The 17,235-nt window shown below is 36.2% G+C and overlaps 1 protein-coding gene and 1 pseudogene across 13 annotated transcripts in view; both read left to right on the top strand.

The window, feature by feature from the left end:
• PDE1C (phosphodiesterase 1C) overlaps nucleotides 1-17,235 on the top strand; it is a 571,792-nt gene that overhangs the window by 465,753 nt on the left and 88,804 nt on the right. For all 12 annotated transcript variants that reach the window (XM_017876413.1, XM_017876415.1, XM_017876419.1 and 9 more), the window contains 3 exons: nucleotides 736-864; nucleotides 12,668-12,769; nucleotides 13,338-13,458. In XM_017876413.1, coding sequence (XP_017731902.1) covers nucleotides 736-864; nucleotides 12,668-12,769; nucleotides 13,338-13,458 — 352 coding nt within the window. The remainder of the gene's footprint in view (nucleotides 1-735; nucleotides 865-12,667; nucleotides 12,770-13,337; nucleotides 13,459-17,235) is intronic.
• Nucleotides 9,468-10,504, top strand: LOC108532374 (succinate dehydrogenase [ubiquinone] iron-sulfur subunit, mitochondrial pseudogene; annotated as a pseudogene). Its single transcript, XR_001886427.1, has one exon. The product of XR_001886427.1 is annotated as a succinate dehydrogenase [ubiquinone] iron-sulfur subunit, mitochondrial pseudogene (transcript).

The following is a 17,235-nucleotide window of genomic DNA, read 5'->3' on the forward strand; positions in this document are numbered from 1 at the left end:
TCCCAGCCCTGCCACTTGGCCACCAAAGGGCTCTAACAAGTTTTTTTAAGTCTCTGAAACTCAGCTTCCTTGGTGAGAAACAAATAATCTAAGCTTTCATTAAATTTAAGATCTTAAAATAGTATACAGTCCTGTGTTTAGTGACATTCAGCTATAGTATGGTCTTTGAGATAGGGACTAAAAACTGACATTATAATCTTTATATTCTTTATTCTCAATTTTCCACATGTGGTTTTGCATGGAAAACTTTAAGATCAAGCCACTATCAGAGGTAGCTTACAGATAGTACCTACTAGGTGATATGTGTTCTGAAAATTATAGCTGAAATAAATAAATCAGTGCATTCATTGAATAAAATAAAAATAAAAATAAATGTCATTCCAGAAAATACAAAGAAGTTTGACATGACCCATATTAAAAAAAAACAAAAAACAAAAAAAAGCACCTTTGCCACTAATATAGGTAATTGAGATCTGGTTGTAAAACAGTTTTAAGAGAGTTCTCAGGCTGGATGTTACATATTTCCTGCCCACACGTGTACCGATACTAAAATACCCTACATTCATCTATTGATGATTTGTAGTGTTAGTTGGGCTTTTGGTTCACATAAATGGCATGGGGACAAAGATAATTTCTAAGCATGGGAAAAAGTGGTAGTGTGTTCCAGCCTGTTAGAATTACCCAAATAAATCGCAACTGTTTAACATTCTGAATTTTGCTTGGTTTTCTGTTCAGGTCTGATCCAGCTATTCTGTACAATGACAGATCTGTACTGGAGAATCACCATTTAAGTGCAGCTTATCGCCTTCTGCAAGATGACGAGGAAATGAATATTCTGATTAACCTCTCAAAAGATGACTGGAGGTAAGGATGAGAAAAGAGAGAGATTTGGAGGCCAGGGAAGGAACTCTGAAGTTGCATGAAGTATGCTGCTTTTGAGAAAATAACACCTCACTTAAAATGTTGATTAGTATTGCTTTCTCTCTCTTTCTTTCTCTCACTCTCACCCTCTCTTTGTGTATGTATGTATGTCTTATTTCTCTCTCTTTTTTCTTTATACAGATATTCAAATATTTATAAATAAAAGCTATGGAATGTTATGATTAAGTTCCAACTACTTTATTTTGCCATCTTTACATTGCTTTTTATTGATGAATTGGGAAGTGAAACTAGTTTGAGTCAAATAATTCGATGTTGTCCTAAAATTCTCAAAGAAGAAAGTTTGAAAATAACTTCTAACAGTGTTCAACTGAGGACACTTTGGATATATTTGCTTTTTTTTTTATTTTTTTTTTAACTCTAGGAAACTTGTGTTGCTTTTATCTGAATTCCTTAAATCTGAATTTTATCTTTTATTTAATAACATGTGTTTTTCACCCTACATTTGATTTGGACTTCTTATCAATCTTTTGACATTTTCTAAGGAAATTATTTGACACTTAAAAAAATTATGTACAGTTAATTCTGTTGCATGAATTTAGGCACATAAATGTGTTTTGAATATGGACTCAGTCACTTGCTAGCTGTATGACATTTGGGAAGTGACTCAATATCTTTACATCTTTAAAAATTTAATTTCTTGAAAATAGATAATAACATTTATTCTGCAGTTGGAATACATTATGATAAATGACAGAATCATTTTAAAATGCTTACCACACTTTGTGTCATATATAGCAAGCCAATAAATCATTGTAGCTATAAATATAGGTTAAGGTACTTCAAACCTTGCAGGCAGAGATCATCTAAATCCTTACAAAATTCTGAATCCATTGTGACTCAAATAGTCCTTATATTTTAATTAAATAATCAGCTGTTTATTGGGTGTTTATGTGCTCATTTCTTTCAAGGATGCAGAGAAATAAACTGTACTGAACAATAAATCTGAGAGGCTGATTTTTATTAAGAGTGACTAAGAGTTTCCATGTAGCTTTAGTTTATTAAAACATATGGAAATATTTGACTTAAATTTTATTGGAATATGCTAGACTTAGCCAGCATCTGAAAAATTCAGAGCAATTCAATTAATCATTGCACAACTTCGGGAAAAAAGTAACCCTCCATGCAATTGAACTATTAGTAAAAGTTATAATAAAAGATTTGATTACAAAAATTTACCCCATTCTGTAGGTTGCCTGTTCACTCTGATGTCACTCTGATGATAGTTTCTTTTTGCTGAAGCAGACACAAGATTAAAAATTAAGATCCGCAATTTTCAATTTTTTTGGCTTTTTTGTTGCCATCGCTTTTGATGTTTAGTTCCAATGAAGTCTTTGCCAATGGCTATGAATGCTATTGCCTAGGTTTTCTTCTAGGGTTTTATGGTTTTAGATCTTACTTTAAGTCTTTAATCCATCTTGAGTTAATTTTTGTATAAGGTGTAAGGAAGGGGTCCAGTTTCAGTTTTTTGCATATGGCTAGCCAGTTTTCCCAACACTATTTATTAAATAGGGAATCCTTTCCCCATAGCTTGTTTTTGTCAGGTTTGTCAAAGATCAGATGGTTGCAGATTTGTGGTGGTATTTCTGAGGCCTCTGTTCTATTCCATTGGTCTGTATATCTGTTTTGGTACCAATACCGTGCTGTTTTGGTTACAGTAGCCTTGTAGTATGGTTTGAAATCAGGTAGCATGATGCCTCCTGGTTTGTTCTTTTTCTTTAGAATTGTTGTGGCTATACAGGCTCTTTTTTAGTTCCATATGAAATTTAAAGTAGTTTTTTCTAATTCTGTGAAGAAAGTCAATGGTAGCTTGATGGGGATAGCATAGAAACAAAACGTGGTACTATGGGCTATAACTATAAATAAGTTTCTACCACATCAGGGTGTTCCAATACATAATCTATTCCATGATTTTATTCTCTCTTTGAGATATTTTTGTTTCACTCTCTCTTCAAGATAATAAAGCTAGTACAGAATAAGAAACACAAATATACAAGGGTAGCACATAAACAGATTTCACTAACCTTTATTTTCAAGAGACTATCTTGGCCATTTTTTATACTAAATTCACCTGTGTTTTGCTAAATCACTAATTTTATAACTTTTTTTTAATCAGAGGCAACATTCAAATTATTCACAACTGGTACTTCACAAATACCCACTTATAAGAGTAAAAGCTAAAGATGAACACTAAGTATGCTTGCATTGATATATAGCAATGCATTCCAGTGTGAACCAATATGTCTGGTTTATTTCAGGTGATTATGGGTTTAGATCCTGCCTATGCCAGCCTCGCTACCCTAGTTGTAGATTGAAAGAATGAATGAGACTTATGATTATAGTAGAGTGGAAATACAAATTATACAGCTAAGTTTTTGACAAAATTGTAGCTAAGCAGAAGTAGAAAATCTATAAGAAAAGTATATATAACAGAAGTAGTATACGTATGTTTGGAAAATATGTTAAGAGGCAATTATGCAAGCTTTAGAACACTTTACTAGATTGTCAGGAAGCCAGGATTATACGCTATCTAAACAAGCCCTCACAGAAATCCTTCAAAACCATGATATATCCAAATATGTGTGAAGCTGTTCTCTGCCATATTCAAACCTTTTATTATTATTATTATTTTGAGACAGAGTCTCACTCTGTCGCCCAGACTGGAGTGTAGTGGCATGATCTCAGCTCACTGCAACCTTCACTTCCCAGATTCAAGTGAGTCTCCTGCCTCATCCTCCCGAGTAGCTGGGACTATAGGCATGCACCACCAGCCCCGGCCAATTTTTTGTATTTTTAGTAGATATGGGGTTTCACCATGTTGGTCAGGCTGGCCTCATACTCCTGACCTCAAATGATCCACCGGCTTTGGCCTCCCAAAGTGCTAGGATTATAGGCATGAGCCACTGTGCCTGGCCACCTTTTATTATTTTTTTCAAACCGTTTTTATTAGTTTTTTAAATTATATTTTAAGTTCTGGGATACATGTGCAGAAAGTGCGGGTTTATACATGTGCCATGGTGGTTTGCTGCACACATCAACCTGTCATCTACATTAGGTATTTCTCCTAATGCTATGCCTTTCCTAGCTCCCCACCCCCCGACAAGCCCTGGTGTGTGAAGTTTCCTTCCCTGTGTTCAGCGATATCTGATGTATTGCTTACTGAACCTGTACAGAGTTTGTATTTTGAGTATAAATAAGTTTTGCCTGCTAAAACAAAACGTCAACAATCTTCAGAGCAATATAACAGAACCCAGATTCCCTACAACTTATATCTATAATATTCAGGATACAATCTAAGTGACATATAAAGATCAAGAAGAAATGGTTTCTTAGCAAGGGAAAAGACAATCAATAGATACACACTCTAGGATAAACCATTGTTAGAGTTATCAGATGAGGACTTTGGACTTTTAAAACAATTATTATTTCTATGCTCAGTGAGATAACGAAAAATGTGCTTATATTGAGTAAAATTTGGTAAGGTTTATGAGTAAAATGAAAATATAAATGAAAACAAATTTTAGAACTGAAAAATAAAATATCTACATTTAGAATTTGCTACATAGGCTTAGTGTATGGCAGAGAAGACAGAAGAAAGAAACAGTGACTTTTAAAAGTTCATTTTCAAATTTCAAAGTTGGAAATTATTCAATTTGAAAAGTAAGAGGAAAAGATGTTTTAAATGAGTAGAATGTTAGGGACATGTGGGATAATTTTATATGAGCAAACATAAGGGCAATTTGAGTCTCAGAAGAAGATAAAAGAGAGAGAATGGGAAAGAAAAAGAATTTGAAGGAATAATGACTGAACAGTCTCCAAATATTGCCAAGCATATAAACAGACAGATTCAAGAAATTCAGCAAACCTAAAACAGGATAAATTTGATGAAAAGAACGCCTAGGCACATATTATAGTGAAACTGCTGAGGCAAAGATAAAATTAAAGAAAAATGACAAATTACATTTAGGAGAACAAGTTGAATTACAGTAGACTATTCCTTAGAAACTGTGGAGGCCAGAAAACAATGGAATAATTCATTTAAAGTACTAAAAAGAAAAGAAAAGCCAACACAGACTACTACATCCTGTGAACATGAACTTCAAGAATGAAGATGAAATAAAATTATTTTCAGATAATAGAAAACAACAGGAATGTGTCACTAATGGAGCCGTGTTATAAGGGATACTAAAGAAATTTCTTTAGAGCTTTCATTAAGGTAGTTTCAAAATATTATTTTGTTATTTTATATTTTATTAATTTTAGATTAATAAATCTAAATATTTATTGGAAGGAAAATGATATAGTGAAATCAGACTTTTAAGAAAGAATAAAATGATAAATATCTGGGAAAATATAGAAGACCATTTTTCTTCATTTATTTAAATTGTGCATTTGACTATTTGAAACAAAAATTACAACACCATCTCATGGGGCTTATATGTAGAGAGGTGTAATACATGTGACAATGATAACATAAAGACCAGTTAATGTTAGTAAATGGACCTGTGCTGTTGCAGGATTTTTACACGTTACACAAAGTTGTACAATAGACAGAAAATTAAAGATGTATGTTGTAATCCCCAAACAACCACTAAAAAGATTAACCATAATAGCTAAAAATTGTTGAAGTTTACCCATTTATCAAAAGATAAATTTAAATTGACCATTTAGCAGTGGATAAATTAAAATTAATTTAAAAAATAAATAATACAAAAAATATCTCAAGGAGAAAAGTTTTTGCGAAGGGAAAAAAACAAAGATGATAATCAGAAAACAAATAATAAGATGCTAGACCCAAATGCACTAAATTAATAATTACATTAAATGTTAAAGGACTAAACATTCTACTTAAAAGGAAAAGCTTATTAGAATTGATAAAAAGGCAAGCCTTAACTGCAGTTGTACAAGAGATACACTTTAAATATAAATACACTAAAAGATTCAAAGTAAAAGTATGTAAGATGTACCAAACAGTAGGAATAAGTAGAATGCAGTGGTGATATTAATATTAGCTAAAATGAACTGCAAGAAAAAGGATGTTGTGAAAGAGAAAGGAGATTTTCCGATAATAAGAGTGTCATCAGAAAGATACAACAATCATAAATAAGTATTAGGTAACTGTAGACTTCCAAAATTTAAAATGTAAAAATTGATAGGAGAAAAAGGAGAAATATATATTTTCACAATCATAGGAGGTTTTAACATTCTTGCCTTAGCAGTTGATAGAAAAACTGGGCAAAAATATCAGTAAGAACCTAAGAGGATTTGAACAACATCAACCACTTTGCCTTAATTAATATTTATAGAACACCATGCAACAACTGAAATATACATATTCTTTTCAAGTACACATGCTGGGACATTTTAAAATAAGTTTTAATAATTTTAAAATATCATAAGCTTTAAGAGTATGTTCTTTGACCTTAATGGATTTAAATTAGAGACCAATAAGAATAAGATATCTAGGAAAATCTCGTACATTTGAAAATTAACACTCTTCTAAATAATTTGTGGATCAAAAGTAATCAGAGGAAACTAGGAAACATTTCAAATTTATCAAGAATGAAAATGCAATATATTAAAAATGTGTGCAATACTATTAAAACAGCGCCTAGAGGAAATTTACAGCTATAAATGTCCATAGCAGGAAAGAAGAAAGTTCCAAACCCAATGACTTCAGGAAGCTAGAACAAAACAGTAATGTAAATTCAAAGTAGATAGAAGTAATTAGTAGTGATAAAAGGAAAAATCAATAAAATAGAAAAAATAAACAGAAAAAAATTAACAGAGCTAAAGCTGTTCTTTGAAAAGAGCAACATGATTGACAACCTTCTACCTAGACTGGTCAATAAAAAGGAGAGAACACAAAGTACCAATATTAGATCCTACAGATATGAAATACATGAGAAAATGTTACAAACAACTTTATCTCAATAAATTTGACAACTTTGATGAAGTGGATAAATTCCTTGCAAAATACAACTTACCAAAATTCACACAAGATGAAACAAAGTCTGAACAATCCTATGTCTGTTAAAAAAAATTGACTTTGTCATCAAAAATATTCCCACAAAGAAATATCCATCCTTGGATAGTGTAACTGGTGAATTCTATCAAATATGCAAAGAACAGATAATAACAATCTTATGCAAGTTTATTTAGAGAAGGAAGAAATACTATGCAAAATACCCTGGCAAAAAAATTCATAAAAGGAATATTAAAGACTAATGTATTTTATGAACATAGTTATAATAATTTTCAGTAAAATATTAACTAATTGAATATAACAATATACTAAAAAGATAATATATCCTGTGTTATAGTTAATTTTATGTGTCAGCTCACCTGGGCCTCAGTGTGCACAGATATTTGGTCAAGCATTATTCTGTTGTTTCTGTGAGGGCATTTTTGGATGAGATTAACATATAAGAGGGTAGACTGAGTAAAGCAGATTGCCCTTCCTAACATGAGTGGACCTCATTCAACCAGTTGAAGGCCTAACTAGAACTAAAAGGCTGACCCCCTCCCAAGTAAGAGAATTCTTTCTGCCTGTCTTTGAACAAGAACAGTGGCTCTTCCTGGTTCTTGAGCTGTCAGCCTTCAAGTTGGAAGTACAATTCTGGGTGTCCTGGATCTCCAGCTTGCTGATATCCTGCAAATCTTGGGACTTGTCAGCCTGCATGATTATATGAGTCACTTCCTTATAATAAATCTCTTTCTTTATATGTATATATCTTATTGGTTTCTCTGGAGAATCCTAACTCATATATTGGGCTTATCCAAGGAATGTAAGATTAATTCTGCATTCAAAAATTAATTAAAAGAATTCACCATATTTAAAAACAGAAAATCATACAGTCATCTTAATAGATACATAACAAGCATTTGTTGACAAAATTCAACACTCATTCATGATAAAAACTCTCAGCAAGCCAGAAACAGAAGGGAGCTTCCTCAACTGGATAAAGGGCATATGTGAAAAACCTATAACTAACATCAAGCTTGATGGTGAAATATTGAATGTTTTTTCCCTGAGACTGGGAGCAAGACAAAGATTCTTGATCTTACATTCATCAACATTGTTAAGATGTTAATAACAAATGACATGATTGTCTAAGTAGAAAATCCTAAGGATCTGTAAAGGAGCTACTGGAACTGATAATGAATTTTGCAAGGTCATAGAATACAAGGTTAGTGTAAAAAACATTATACATATACATATATTCATATATACATCTATCTATCTATATATATATAGAGAGAGAGAGAGAGAGACTAGCAGCAAACCATTGGAAAATAAAATAATTTTTTATAACAGCACAAAACATATAAAATAGTAGTAACTTTCAAAAACAAGTGCAGCTCATGTTCACTAAAGATTACATAGCATTGCTGATTACAGAGGACCTAAATACATTGGGAGATATACTGTCATCCTGTAGTGGAACACTCGGTATTGTAAAGGTGTCAAATTTTCCAAAATTTATTTATTGTTTCAATACAATTCCAATCAAAATTCCAGCAGAGGCCGGGCGCGGTGGCTCAAGCCTGTAATCCCAGCGCTTTGGGAGGCCGAGACGGGCGGATCACGAGGTCAGAAGATCGAGACCATCCTGGCTAACATGGTGAAACCCCGTCTCTACTAAAAAATACAAAAAACTAGCCGGGTGAGGTGGCGGGCGCCTGTAGTCCCAGCTACTCGGGAGGCTGAGGCAGGAGAATGGCGTAAACCCGGGAGGCGGAGCTTGCAGTGAGCTGAGATCCGGCCACTGCACTCCAGCCCGGGTGACAGAGCGAGACTCCGTCTCAAAAAAAAAAAAAAAAAAAAAAAAAAAAAATTCCAGCAGAATTATGTTGGAAATTGCAACAATTATTATAAACTTTATATAGAAATGCAAAATGATACTTTTTAAATGAAGAACAAGGTTAGAGAACTCATATTTCTTGATTCAAAGCATGCTTAAGTTACAGTATTCAAGGCAGCATTTCTTTGGTGAAAGATGGACGTATCTATGGGACAGAATTCAGAGTTTTGAAATTGACTCATCAATTGATTTATGACAAAGGTGCCAAATTAATTCAATGGGGAAAAGAAAATATTTTCAACACATGGTTTTGGAACAATGGGAAAAAAGTAACTTCGACCCTTATCACATAACATATTCAAAAAATAGCTCAAAATTGGTTGTAAACCTAAACGTAAAAGCTAAAATGGCAAGAATTCCAGAAGTCCTTGGAAGTAGATGGAGGTTTCTCAGATAGGACAGAAAAAGCATGAAGCATTTTTTAAATGATAAATTGAACTTCATAACAATTAAAACCTTTTGCTCTTTGAAGACACCGTTAAAAAAAAAAAAAGCAAGCCAAGAAATTGGAGAAATTATTCACAACACTTATGTTTTACATATGTTTTGAATCCAAAATGTGTAAGGTACTTTCATAATTCAATAATAAGAAAACGATTCAATTTTTTAATGCGAAAGGTTTGAAACAGACATTTCCCTAAAAATTGTATACAAATGGGGACCTCGGGGTTAAGGGGTGGGGCTGACGTCAAGAGCCAAGATGGCGGCGGTGGTCGTACTCTCCTTGAGGGGCCGGTTACCGGCCACAACCCTTGGTGCAGCCTGCCTGCAGGCCTCCCGAGGAGCCCAGACAGCTGCAGCCGCAGCTCCCCGTATCAAGAAATTTGCCATCTATCGATGGGACCCAGACAAGGCTGGAGACAAACCTCATACGCAGACTTACGAAGTTGACCTTAATAAATGTGGCCCCATGGTATTGGATGCTTTAATCAAGATTAAGAATGAAATTAACTCTACTTTGACCTTCCGAAGATCATGCAGAGAAGGCATCTGTGGCTCTTGTGCAGTGAACATCAATGGAGGCAACACTCTAGCTTGCACCCGAAGGATTGACACCAACCTCAATAAGGTCTCAAAAATCTACCCTCTTCCGCAAATGTATGTGATAAAGGACCTTGTTCCCGATTTGAGCAACTTCTATGCTCAGTACAAATCCATTGAGCCTTATTTGAAGAAGAAGGATGAATCTCAGGAAGGCAAGCAGCAGTATCTGCAGTCCATAGAAGAGCGTGAGAAACTGGACGGGCTCTACGAGTGCATTCTCTGTGCCTGCTGTAGCACCAGCTGCCCCAGCTACTGGTGGAACGGAGACGAATATCTGAGGCCTGCAGTTCTTATGCAGGCCTATCGCTGGATGATTGACTCCAGAGACGACTTCACAGAGGAGCGCCTGGCCAAGCTGCAGGACCCGTTCTCTCTATACCGCTGCCACACCATCATGAACTGCACAAGGACCTGTCCTAAGGGTCTGAATCCAGGGAAAGCTATTGTGGAAATCAAGAAAATGATAGCAACCTATAAGGAGAAGAAAGCTTCAGTTTAACTGTTTCCATGCTAAACATGACTTAAAACCAGCTCAGAGCTGAATATAATTTATATCTAATTTGAGTTCCTTTAAAGATCTTGGTTTTCCATGAATACAGCATGTATAATAAAAATTTTAAGAAACAAATGTTATTCTACTTTATTAACAAAAAAAATTGTATACAAATGGAATATAAGTACATGAAAATGTGCCTGACATAATTAGTCATTCAAAGAAATGTAGATTAAAACCACAATGAGATACCACTACATATCCATCAGAAGAATGGCTGAAATTAAAGACTGATTAGAGTAGGTAAAGAAAAACTGAAAGTGTTAGACACTAGTGGTCAAATGTGAAGTGATACAACCACTTTGAAAAATATTTGGCAGTTTCTTTTCTTTTCTTTTTTTTTTTTTCTCTCTGAGTCTCGCTCTGTCACCCAGGCTAGAGTGCAGTGGCATGATCTCACCTCATTGCAACTTCCGCCTCCTAGGTTCAAACAATTCTCCTGTCTCGGCCTTCTGATTAGCTGGGACTACAGGCACACGCCACAACACCCAGCTAATTTTTGTATTTTTAGTAGAGATGGGGTTTCACCATATTGGTCAGGCTGGTCTCGAACTCCTGACCTCAAGTAATCCACCCACCTCAGCCTCCCAGAGTGTTGGAATTACAGGCGTGAGCCACCATGCCAGGCTGGCAGTTTCTTATAAACACTCAGCTATCTTATAAACCAGTCATTCTGCTTCTAGGTATTCACCCCAGATAATATGAAAACGTATGTGTCTACACAAAGATTTATGTATGAATACCCATAGTAGCTTTATTCACAATAGTCCCAAACTAGAATCTGATAGCTCGAATGTCTGCTAGCTGGTAAATGGATTACAAATTGTGGTATGCTGATATGATAGAATACCACTCTGCAGTAAGAGAAAATGAACTATTGATGAACCACTATATAGACGAATTGTAAATCATTATGCTGAGTAAAGAAAGAGAACATTTTGTATTTTATATATGTGTGTATGTGTCTATGTATATACATAGAAACGTGTGTATATATCTAGTATCTATGTTAATATATAATGTGTATGTCTGTATATAATATATGTATTATCCATTATATTTTAAAATATTTTGTGTATATATGTATGCATATGTACATATATACACACATATTTAATATATGGTACATATGTGTATATATGCATGTCTACATGTATATATATAATAAATATGTGTATGTATGTATTAAATATGTGTGTATATAATATGTAAATATTGAAATATATGTTAAATATTTGAAATATATTATATATTATATTATATACTAAACATATATGTGTATACTTTACATACATATGTATAAAACTAGAAAATTCAAACTGTTTTAGATAGACATGAGCCAGATCAAACTTTGCCTGGGACTAGATTTGAGGGTGATGGAAATATTTGGTATCATGATTACAGTGGTATTTTCAAAAACTTATTCAACTGTTAAACTCCTTACATTCTGCAATTTATGTAAATTTTCAGCAGTTTATTCTATGTAAATTATACCTCAATAAAGTTGTTAGAGACAGTAAAAGGATCAGTGATTGGCAGGGGTGAGGGAAAAGAGAGAGGGGTGAATCGAAGGAGCACAGGGGATTTTAGGGTGCTGAATCTGTTCTGTAAGGATACTGTGATGGTGGATACATGGCATTATGCATTTGTCAAAACTGGTAGAAGTGTGCAACTTGCCCGGTGAACCTTAAGGTAGACTAAGGACTATAGTTAACATAATCAATATTGGTTCACTAGTTGTAACAAATGTACCACATTAACACAAGACTTTAACAATAAGGAAACTGTGCAGGAAGAGAGGTAATATGGGAACTAGCTATACTATAAGCTCAATTTTTCTGTCAACCTAAAACTCTATTAAAAAAATCAAGCTATTTTTAAAAAGATGGACTACCTGTATCCAATGTGAAATATGGATTATCAATTTACTTCCTAGGATTATTTTTAAGTTAATTCTTTCTTAAAACTCTGAATTCATTTGGAGAAAAGAGCATTTTAACACAATTTTCAGTTTCATTGAATTTTTTCCTGTGAGTTAATTTTCCAAATGGTATGTGTATTCCATGTATCATATTCCTCATAAATGATTTCCTTAATCCTTAGCTTTCATTTATTCCAAATAAAAAGCTCACCTTAAAGACCCAAATTAGATGAGAAATGTCAGAAATAGTTAACTGATTTTGATTACCAGTGACAAAACAAAAAAAACTGATTTTGTTTTCCATTTTGACTTCCATCCTTTTCCCTCCATGGTTGTCTCTAAAAGGGAGTTTCGAACCTTGGTAATTGAAATGGTGATGGCCACGGATATGTCTTGTCACTTCCAACAAATCAAAGCAATGAAGACTGCTCTGCAGCAGCCAGAAGCGTAAGTGTGCTTGCGGCTTGTGCTTGTGTTTGTATAGGTGTTTAAATGGGTCCTTGTCCATGTGGCTATCCCTTTAAACAGCATCTCCTTTAACACAACTGTATAGAGTGTTCTCATGCAATGGTGATGTTTGAAGGAGAAAGCATAAAAGTTGTACCTATCACAATGAGGTATGTTCTCATCAGGGTTGAAAAAATAATAGAGGCAGTATCAGTTGTCCCCAATGAGAATTTAAAATAATTCCCTGTGGGAAATTAAATGATCAGAGATCCCCAGTGCAGAGGCAACACATAAAAGTCAGTGACTCTTGGATTCTTGCTGTCTTTTTGAAGGATGCAGTCATTCCAGAAATGGATTTGAGTCCAGAGAGTCCAATTCCGTAAATATGAAAGCCAAGTTAATGAGTATCCCAGTTGTAGGATGAAATGATGTCTCTTCCTCAATTTAGCTGAAGTGGGGTTTGAGATGGAAGAACGACAGAGATTAAAAACTTAATAATTTTTTAAAAACTCTTATTGAGGTTCTGAAGAGTGTGGTCATCATGTGTTTGGGTGCTTTTGGTTTACAGCATTGAAAAGCCAAAAGCCTTATCCCTTATGCTGCATACGGCAGATATTAGCCATCCAGCAAAAGCGTGGGACCTCCATCATCGCTGGACAATGTCACTCCTGGAGGAGTTCTTCAGACAGGTACCTTGTTGCTCTCTCTCCATCAGGGCTGTCATCATTGGATATTTGATGAATTTTATATCTCAGCAATGCTAGGGTAAGGACTATTGAGATTACAGTAATTTTGGAGAGGGGAGGGGGACTCCACAAATTATTTTGCTTCTTGGTCATGTGATGTTTGAGTCTCACCTAAATACTGATTTTTAGGACATTATGGTATTTCTATCCTATGCATTTCTGTTTGGGGAAAAAAAGTGTTTCCTTGTGGCAGTCTTTTGTCAAAATGTCATTTGAGGGGTTCTTTTACTTTTTTTTCTAGTAGCTCAACAAAATGACAGTTACTTTGGCATCACCCTGTAGGATTAAGATGTTAATCTTGAACTCATGTCTCTATTATAATTGATTGAATTGTTTCTTTCTAGTGGACAAGTCCGTGATGCAAAATTCTAAACCAAATGTGGCAATTTGGAGTCAGGAAATCACTAGAAACTACTATTCCAATTATATTTAAACTTCACTACATCCTAAGTTCCAGAGTTGTGTTGTCTATAAGAATAGGCAGGATTGGTCTGGTGCGGTGGCTCATGCCTGTAATCCCAGCACTTTGGGAGGCCGAGGCAGGCGGATCATGAGGTCAGGAGATTGAGACCATCCTGGCCAAGATGGTGAAACCCCATCTCTACTAAAAATACAAAAGTTAGCCGGGCGTGGTGGTGGGTGCCTGTAATCCCAGCTACCTGGGAGGCTGAGGCAGGAGAATCGCTTGAACCTGGGAGGCGGAGGTTGCAGAGAGCCTAGATCGCATCACTGCACTCCAGCCTGGTGACAGAGTGAGACTCTGTCTCAAAAAAAGAATAGGCAGGATCTTTAATTATTATAAATTGTTTAAAAACAAATTTTAAAACTGCATAGAACTAGAGAAACAGAAAGGGAAATAAATTCTTGGCACCAAGGCTAAAATGTTTCCAATTCAGGCACGTGCGCTAACCTTATCTCTAGAGGTGCTGCCATTCAAACATCTGCCTCCAGACATGCGGGCCTGAGATTGAAGGCATGATACATAGATTTGGGGACCTAAATTACAATTAATTCAAGTTAATATAGTTAATTCAGTTCTTGCTAATTCAAGAAAGAGGTTCAACAGCATAGATTCAGAGACTTCTGATTCCATAAAACACTACTTAATAACACGAGTCACAACTTCATCCTGCAAACTGACAAGAGATGGGCTCTTTTGCTATTTATTTAGATTTCTGAAAGACAATTGCTCTTGTGATAATTCTTACTCTTATATTTCGAGTTTGAATGGAGAAATTGTAGAAGGCACCTGTGTGTGTGTGTGTGTGTTTTCCTTCTGAAGCTGTACATACTGTCTAGTAATGAAGTGGGGCTAGAGTTAACAGCACATTAAACAAATGCCAGAAGACCCTTTATTGGAGTTTATTTCAACTGATTTATGGCTTGAGTCTAATCAAATTGCTTCTCTAATTCCCTATGGTCTTATCTATGATTTATGTTGGGTGAGTGGGGGGAGGGAGGGATTTAGGATAAGGTTGGACCAGATGTTTTCTTAAGACCCTTTCATTAGAAAATGCAAGGCATTTCCTTCACTCTGTCTATGGTGCACATGCACACATGCACACACACACGCCACAGCATCCTCGAGCTGTTATATGTGTATGTCAACAGGTACCCTATTTAGTTTATGGTTAATTATCTTTGCAGAGTCATTGCTCAGCCTCCCAGAGTAGTTCTCAAAGGAGACTCAATGGTATGGGAGGAACTAGAACTATACAGGTGACTCTGGAAAATCGTCCTTCACCAAGGGCTTCTTTTGAGCTATTTTTCCAAAGGCTGTTTCTCTAATAGTAGTAGGAGGATGTTCTCCAAATCTCCACTCCCCCTATCATGCTTTCTTTGATAATACTTTTGCAATATCACCCTGTATTAGTCTGTTCTCCTGCTGCTAATAAAGACATACTCAAGACTCAGTAATTTATAAAGGAAAGAGGTTTAATTGACACACAGTTCCACATGGCTGGGGAGGTCTCACAATCATGGCAGAAGAGTAAAGGGATGTCTTACACAGTGGCCAGCAAAGAGAGAGAATGAGATCCAAGCGAAAGGGATTTTTCCGTTATAAAACCATCAGCTCTCATGAGACTTATTCACTACCACAAGAATGGTATGGGGAAAACCGCCCCCAGGATTCAGTTCTCTCTCACCGGGTTCGTTTCACAACATGTGGGAATTATGGGAGCTACAATTTAAGATGAGATTTGGGTGGGGATACAGCCAAACCATATCATTCCACCCTGGCCCCTCCCAAATCTCATATTCTCACCTTTCAAAATCAATCATGCCTTCTCAACAGTACCTCAAAGTCTTAACTCATTTCCACATTAACTCAAAAGTCCACAGTTCAAAATCTCATCTGAGACAAGACAAGTCCCTTCTGCCTATGAGTCTGTAAAATCAAAAGCAAGTTAGTTATTTCCTAGATACAATGTGGGTACAGGTATTGGGTAAATACAGCGATTTCAAATGGGAGGAATTGGCCAAATAAAGGGGTTACAGGGCCCATGCAAGTCAAAAATCCAGCATGGCAGTCAAATCTTAAAGCTCCAAAATGATCTCCTTTGACTCTATGTCTCACATCCAGGTCATGCTGATGTAAGAGGTGGGTTCCCATGGTCTTGGGCAACTCTGCCTCTGTGGCTTTGCAGGGTACGGCCTCCATCCTGACTGCTTTCATGGGCTGGCAATGAGTGTCTGCTGCTTTTCCAGGCACATGGTGCAAGCTGTCAGTGGATCTACCATGCTGGGGTCTGGAGGACGGTGGCCTTCTTCTCACAGCTCCACTAGGCAGTGCTCCAGTAGGGACTCTGTGTGGGGGTTTCAACTCCACGTTTTGCTTCCACACTACCCTAGCAGAGGTTGTCCATGAGGGCCCTGCCCCAGCAGCAAATTTCTGCCTGGACATCCAGGTGGTTTCATACATCCTCTGAAATCTAGGCGGAGGTTCCCAAACCTCAATTCTTGACTTCTGTGTGCCCACAGACTCAACACTCTGCAGAAATCTCCTAGGCTTAGGGCTTGCACCTTCTGAAGCCACGGCCTTAGCTGTACCTAGCCCCTTTTAACCATGACTAGCATGTCTGGGATGCAGGGCACCAAGTCCCTAGGCTGCACACAGCCATTTTTTTCCTCCTAGGCCTGTTGGTCTGTGATGCGATGGGCTTCCAGGAAGGTTTCTGACATGCCCTGGAGACATTTTCCCCATTGTCTTGTCTCCTTGTTACTTCTGCAAATTTGTGCAGCAGGCTTGAATTTCTTCTCAGAAAATGGGTTTTTCTTTTCGATTGCATCATCAGGCTGCAAATTTTCTGAACTTTTATGCGCTGTTTCCCTTTTAAAACCAAATGCTTTTTTAAAAAAAAGTTATACTTTAAGTTCTAGGGTACATGTGCACAATGTGCAGGTTTGTTACATATGTATACATGTGCCATGTTGGTGTGCTGCACCCATTAACTCGTCATTTACATTAGGTATATCTCCTAATGCTATCCCCCCCCCCCCCCCCCCCACAATAGGACCTGGTGTGTGATGTTCTCCTTCCTGTGTCCAAGTGATCTCGTTCAATTCCCACCTATGAGTGAGAGCATGAGGTGTTTGGTTTTCTGTTCTTGTGATAGTTTGCTGAGAATGATGGTTTCTAGCTGCATCCATGTCCCTACAAAGGACACGAACTCATCCTTTTTTATGGCTGCATAGTATTCCATGGTGTATATGTGCCAC

Source organism: Rhinopithecus bieti, unplaced genomic scaffold (genome assembly GCF_001698545.2).
Source record: "Rhinopithecus bieti isolate Rb0 unplaced genomic scaffold, ASM169854v2 scaffold_10015, whole genome shotgun sequence".
Taxonomy (NCBI): Eukaryota; Metazoa; Chordata; class Mammalia; order Primates; family Cercopithecidae; genus Rhinopithecus; species Rhinopithecus bieti.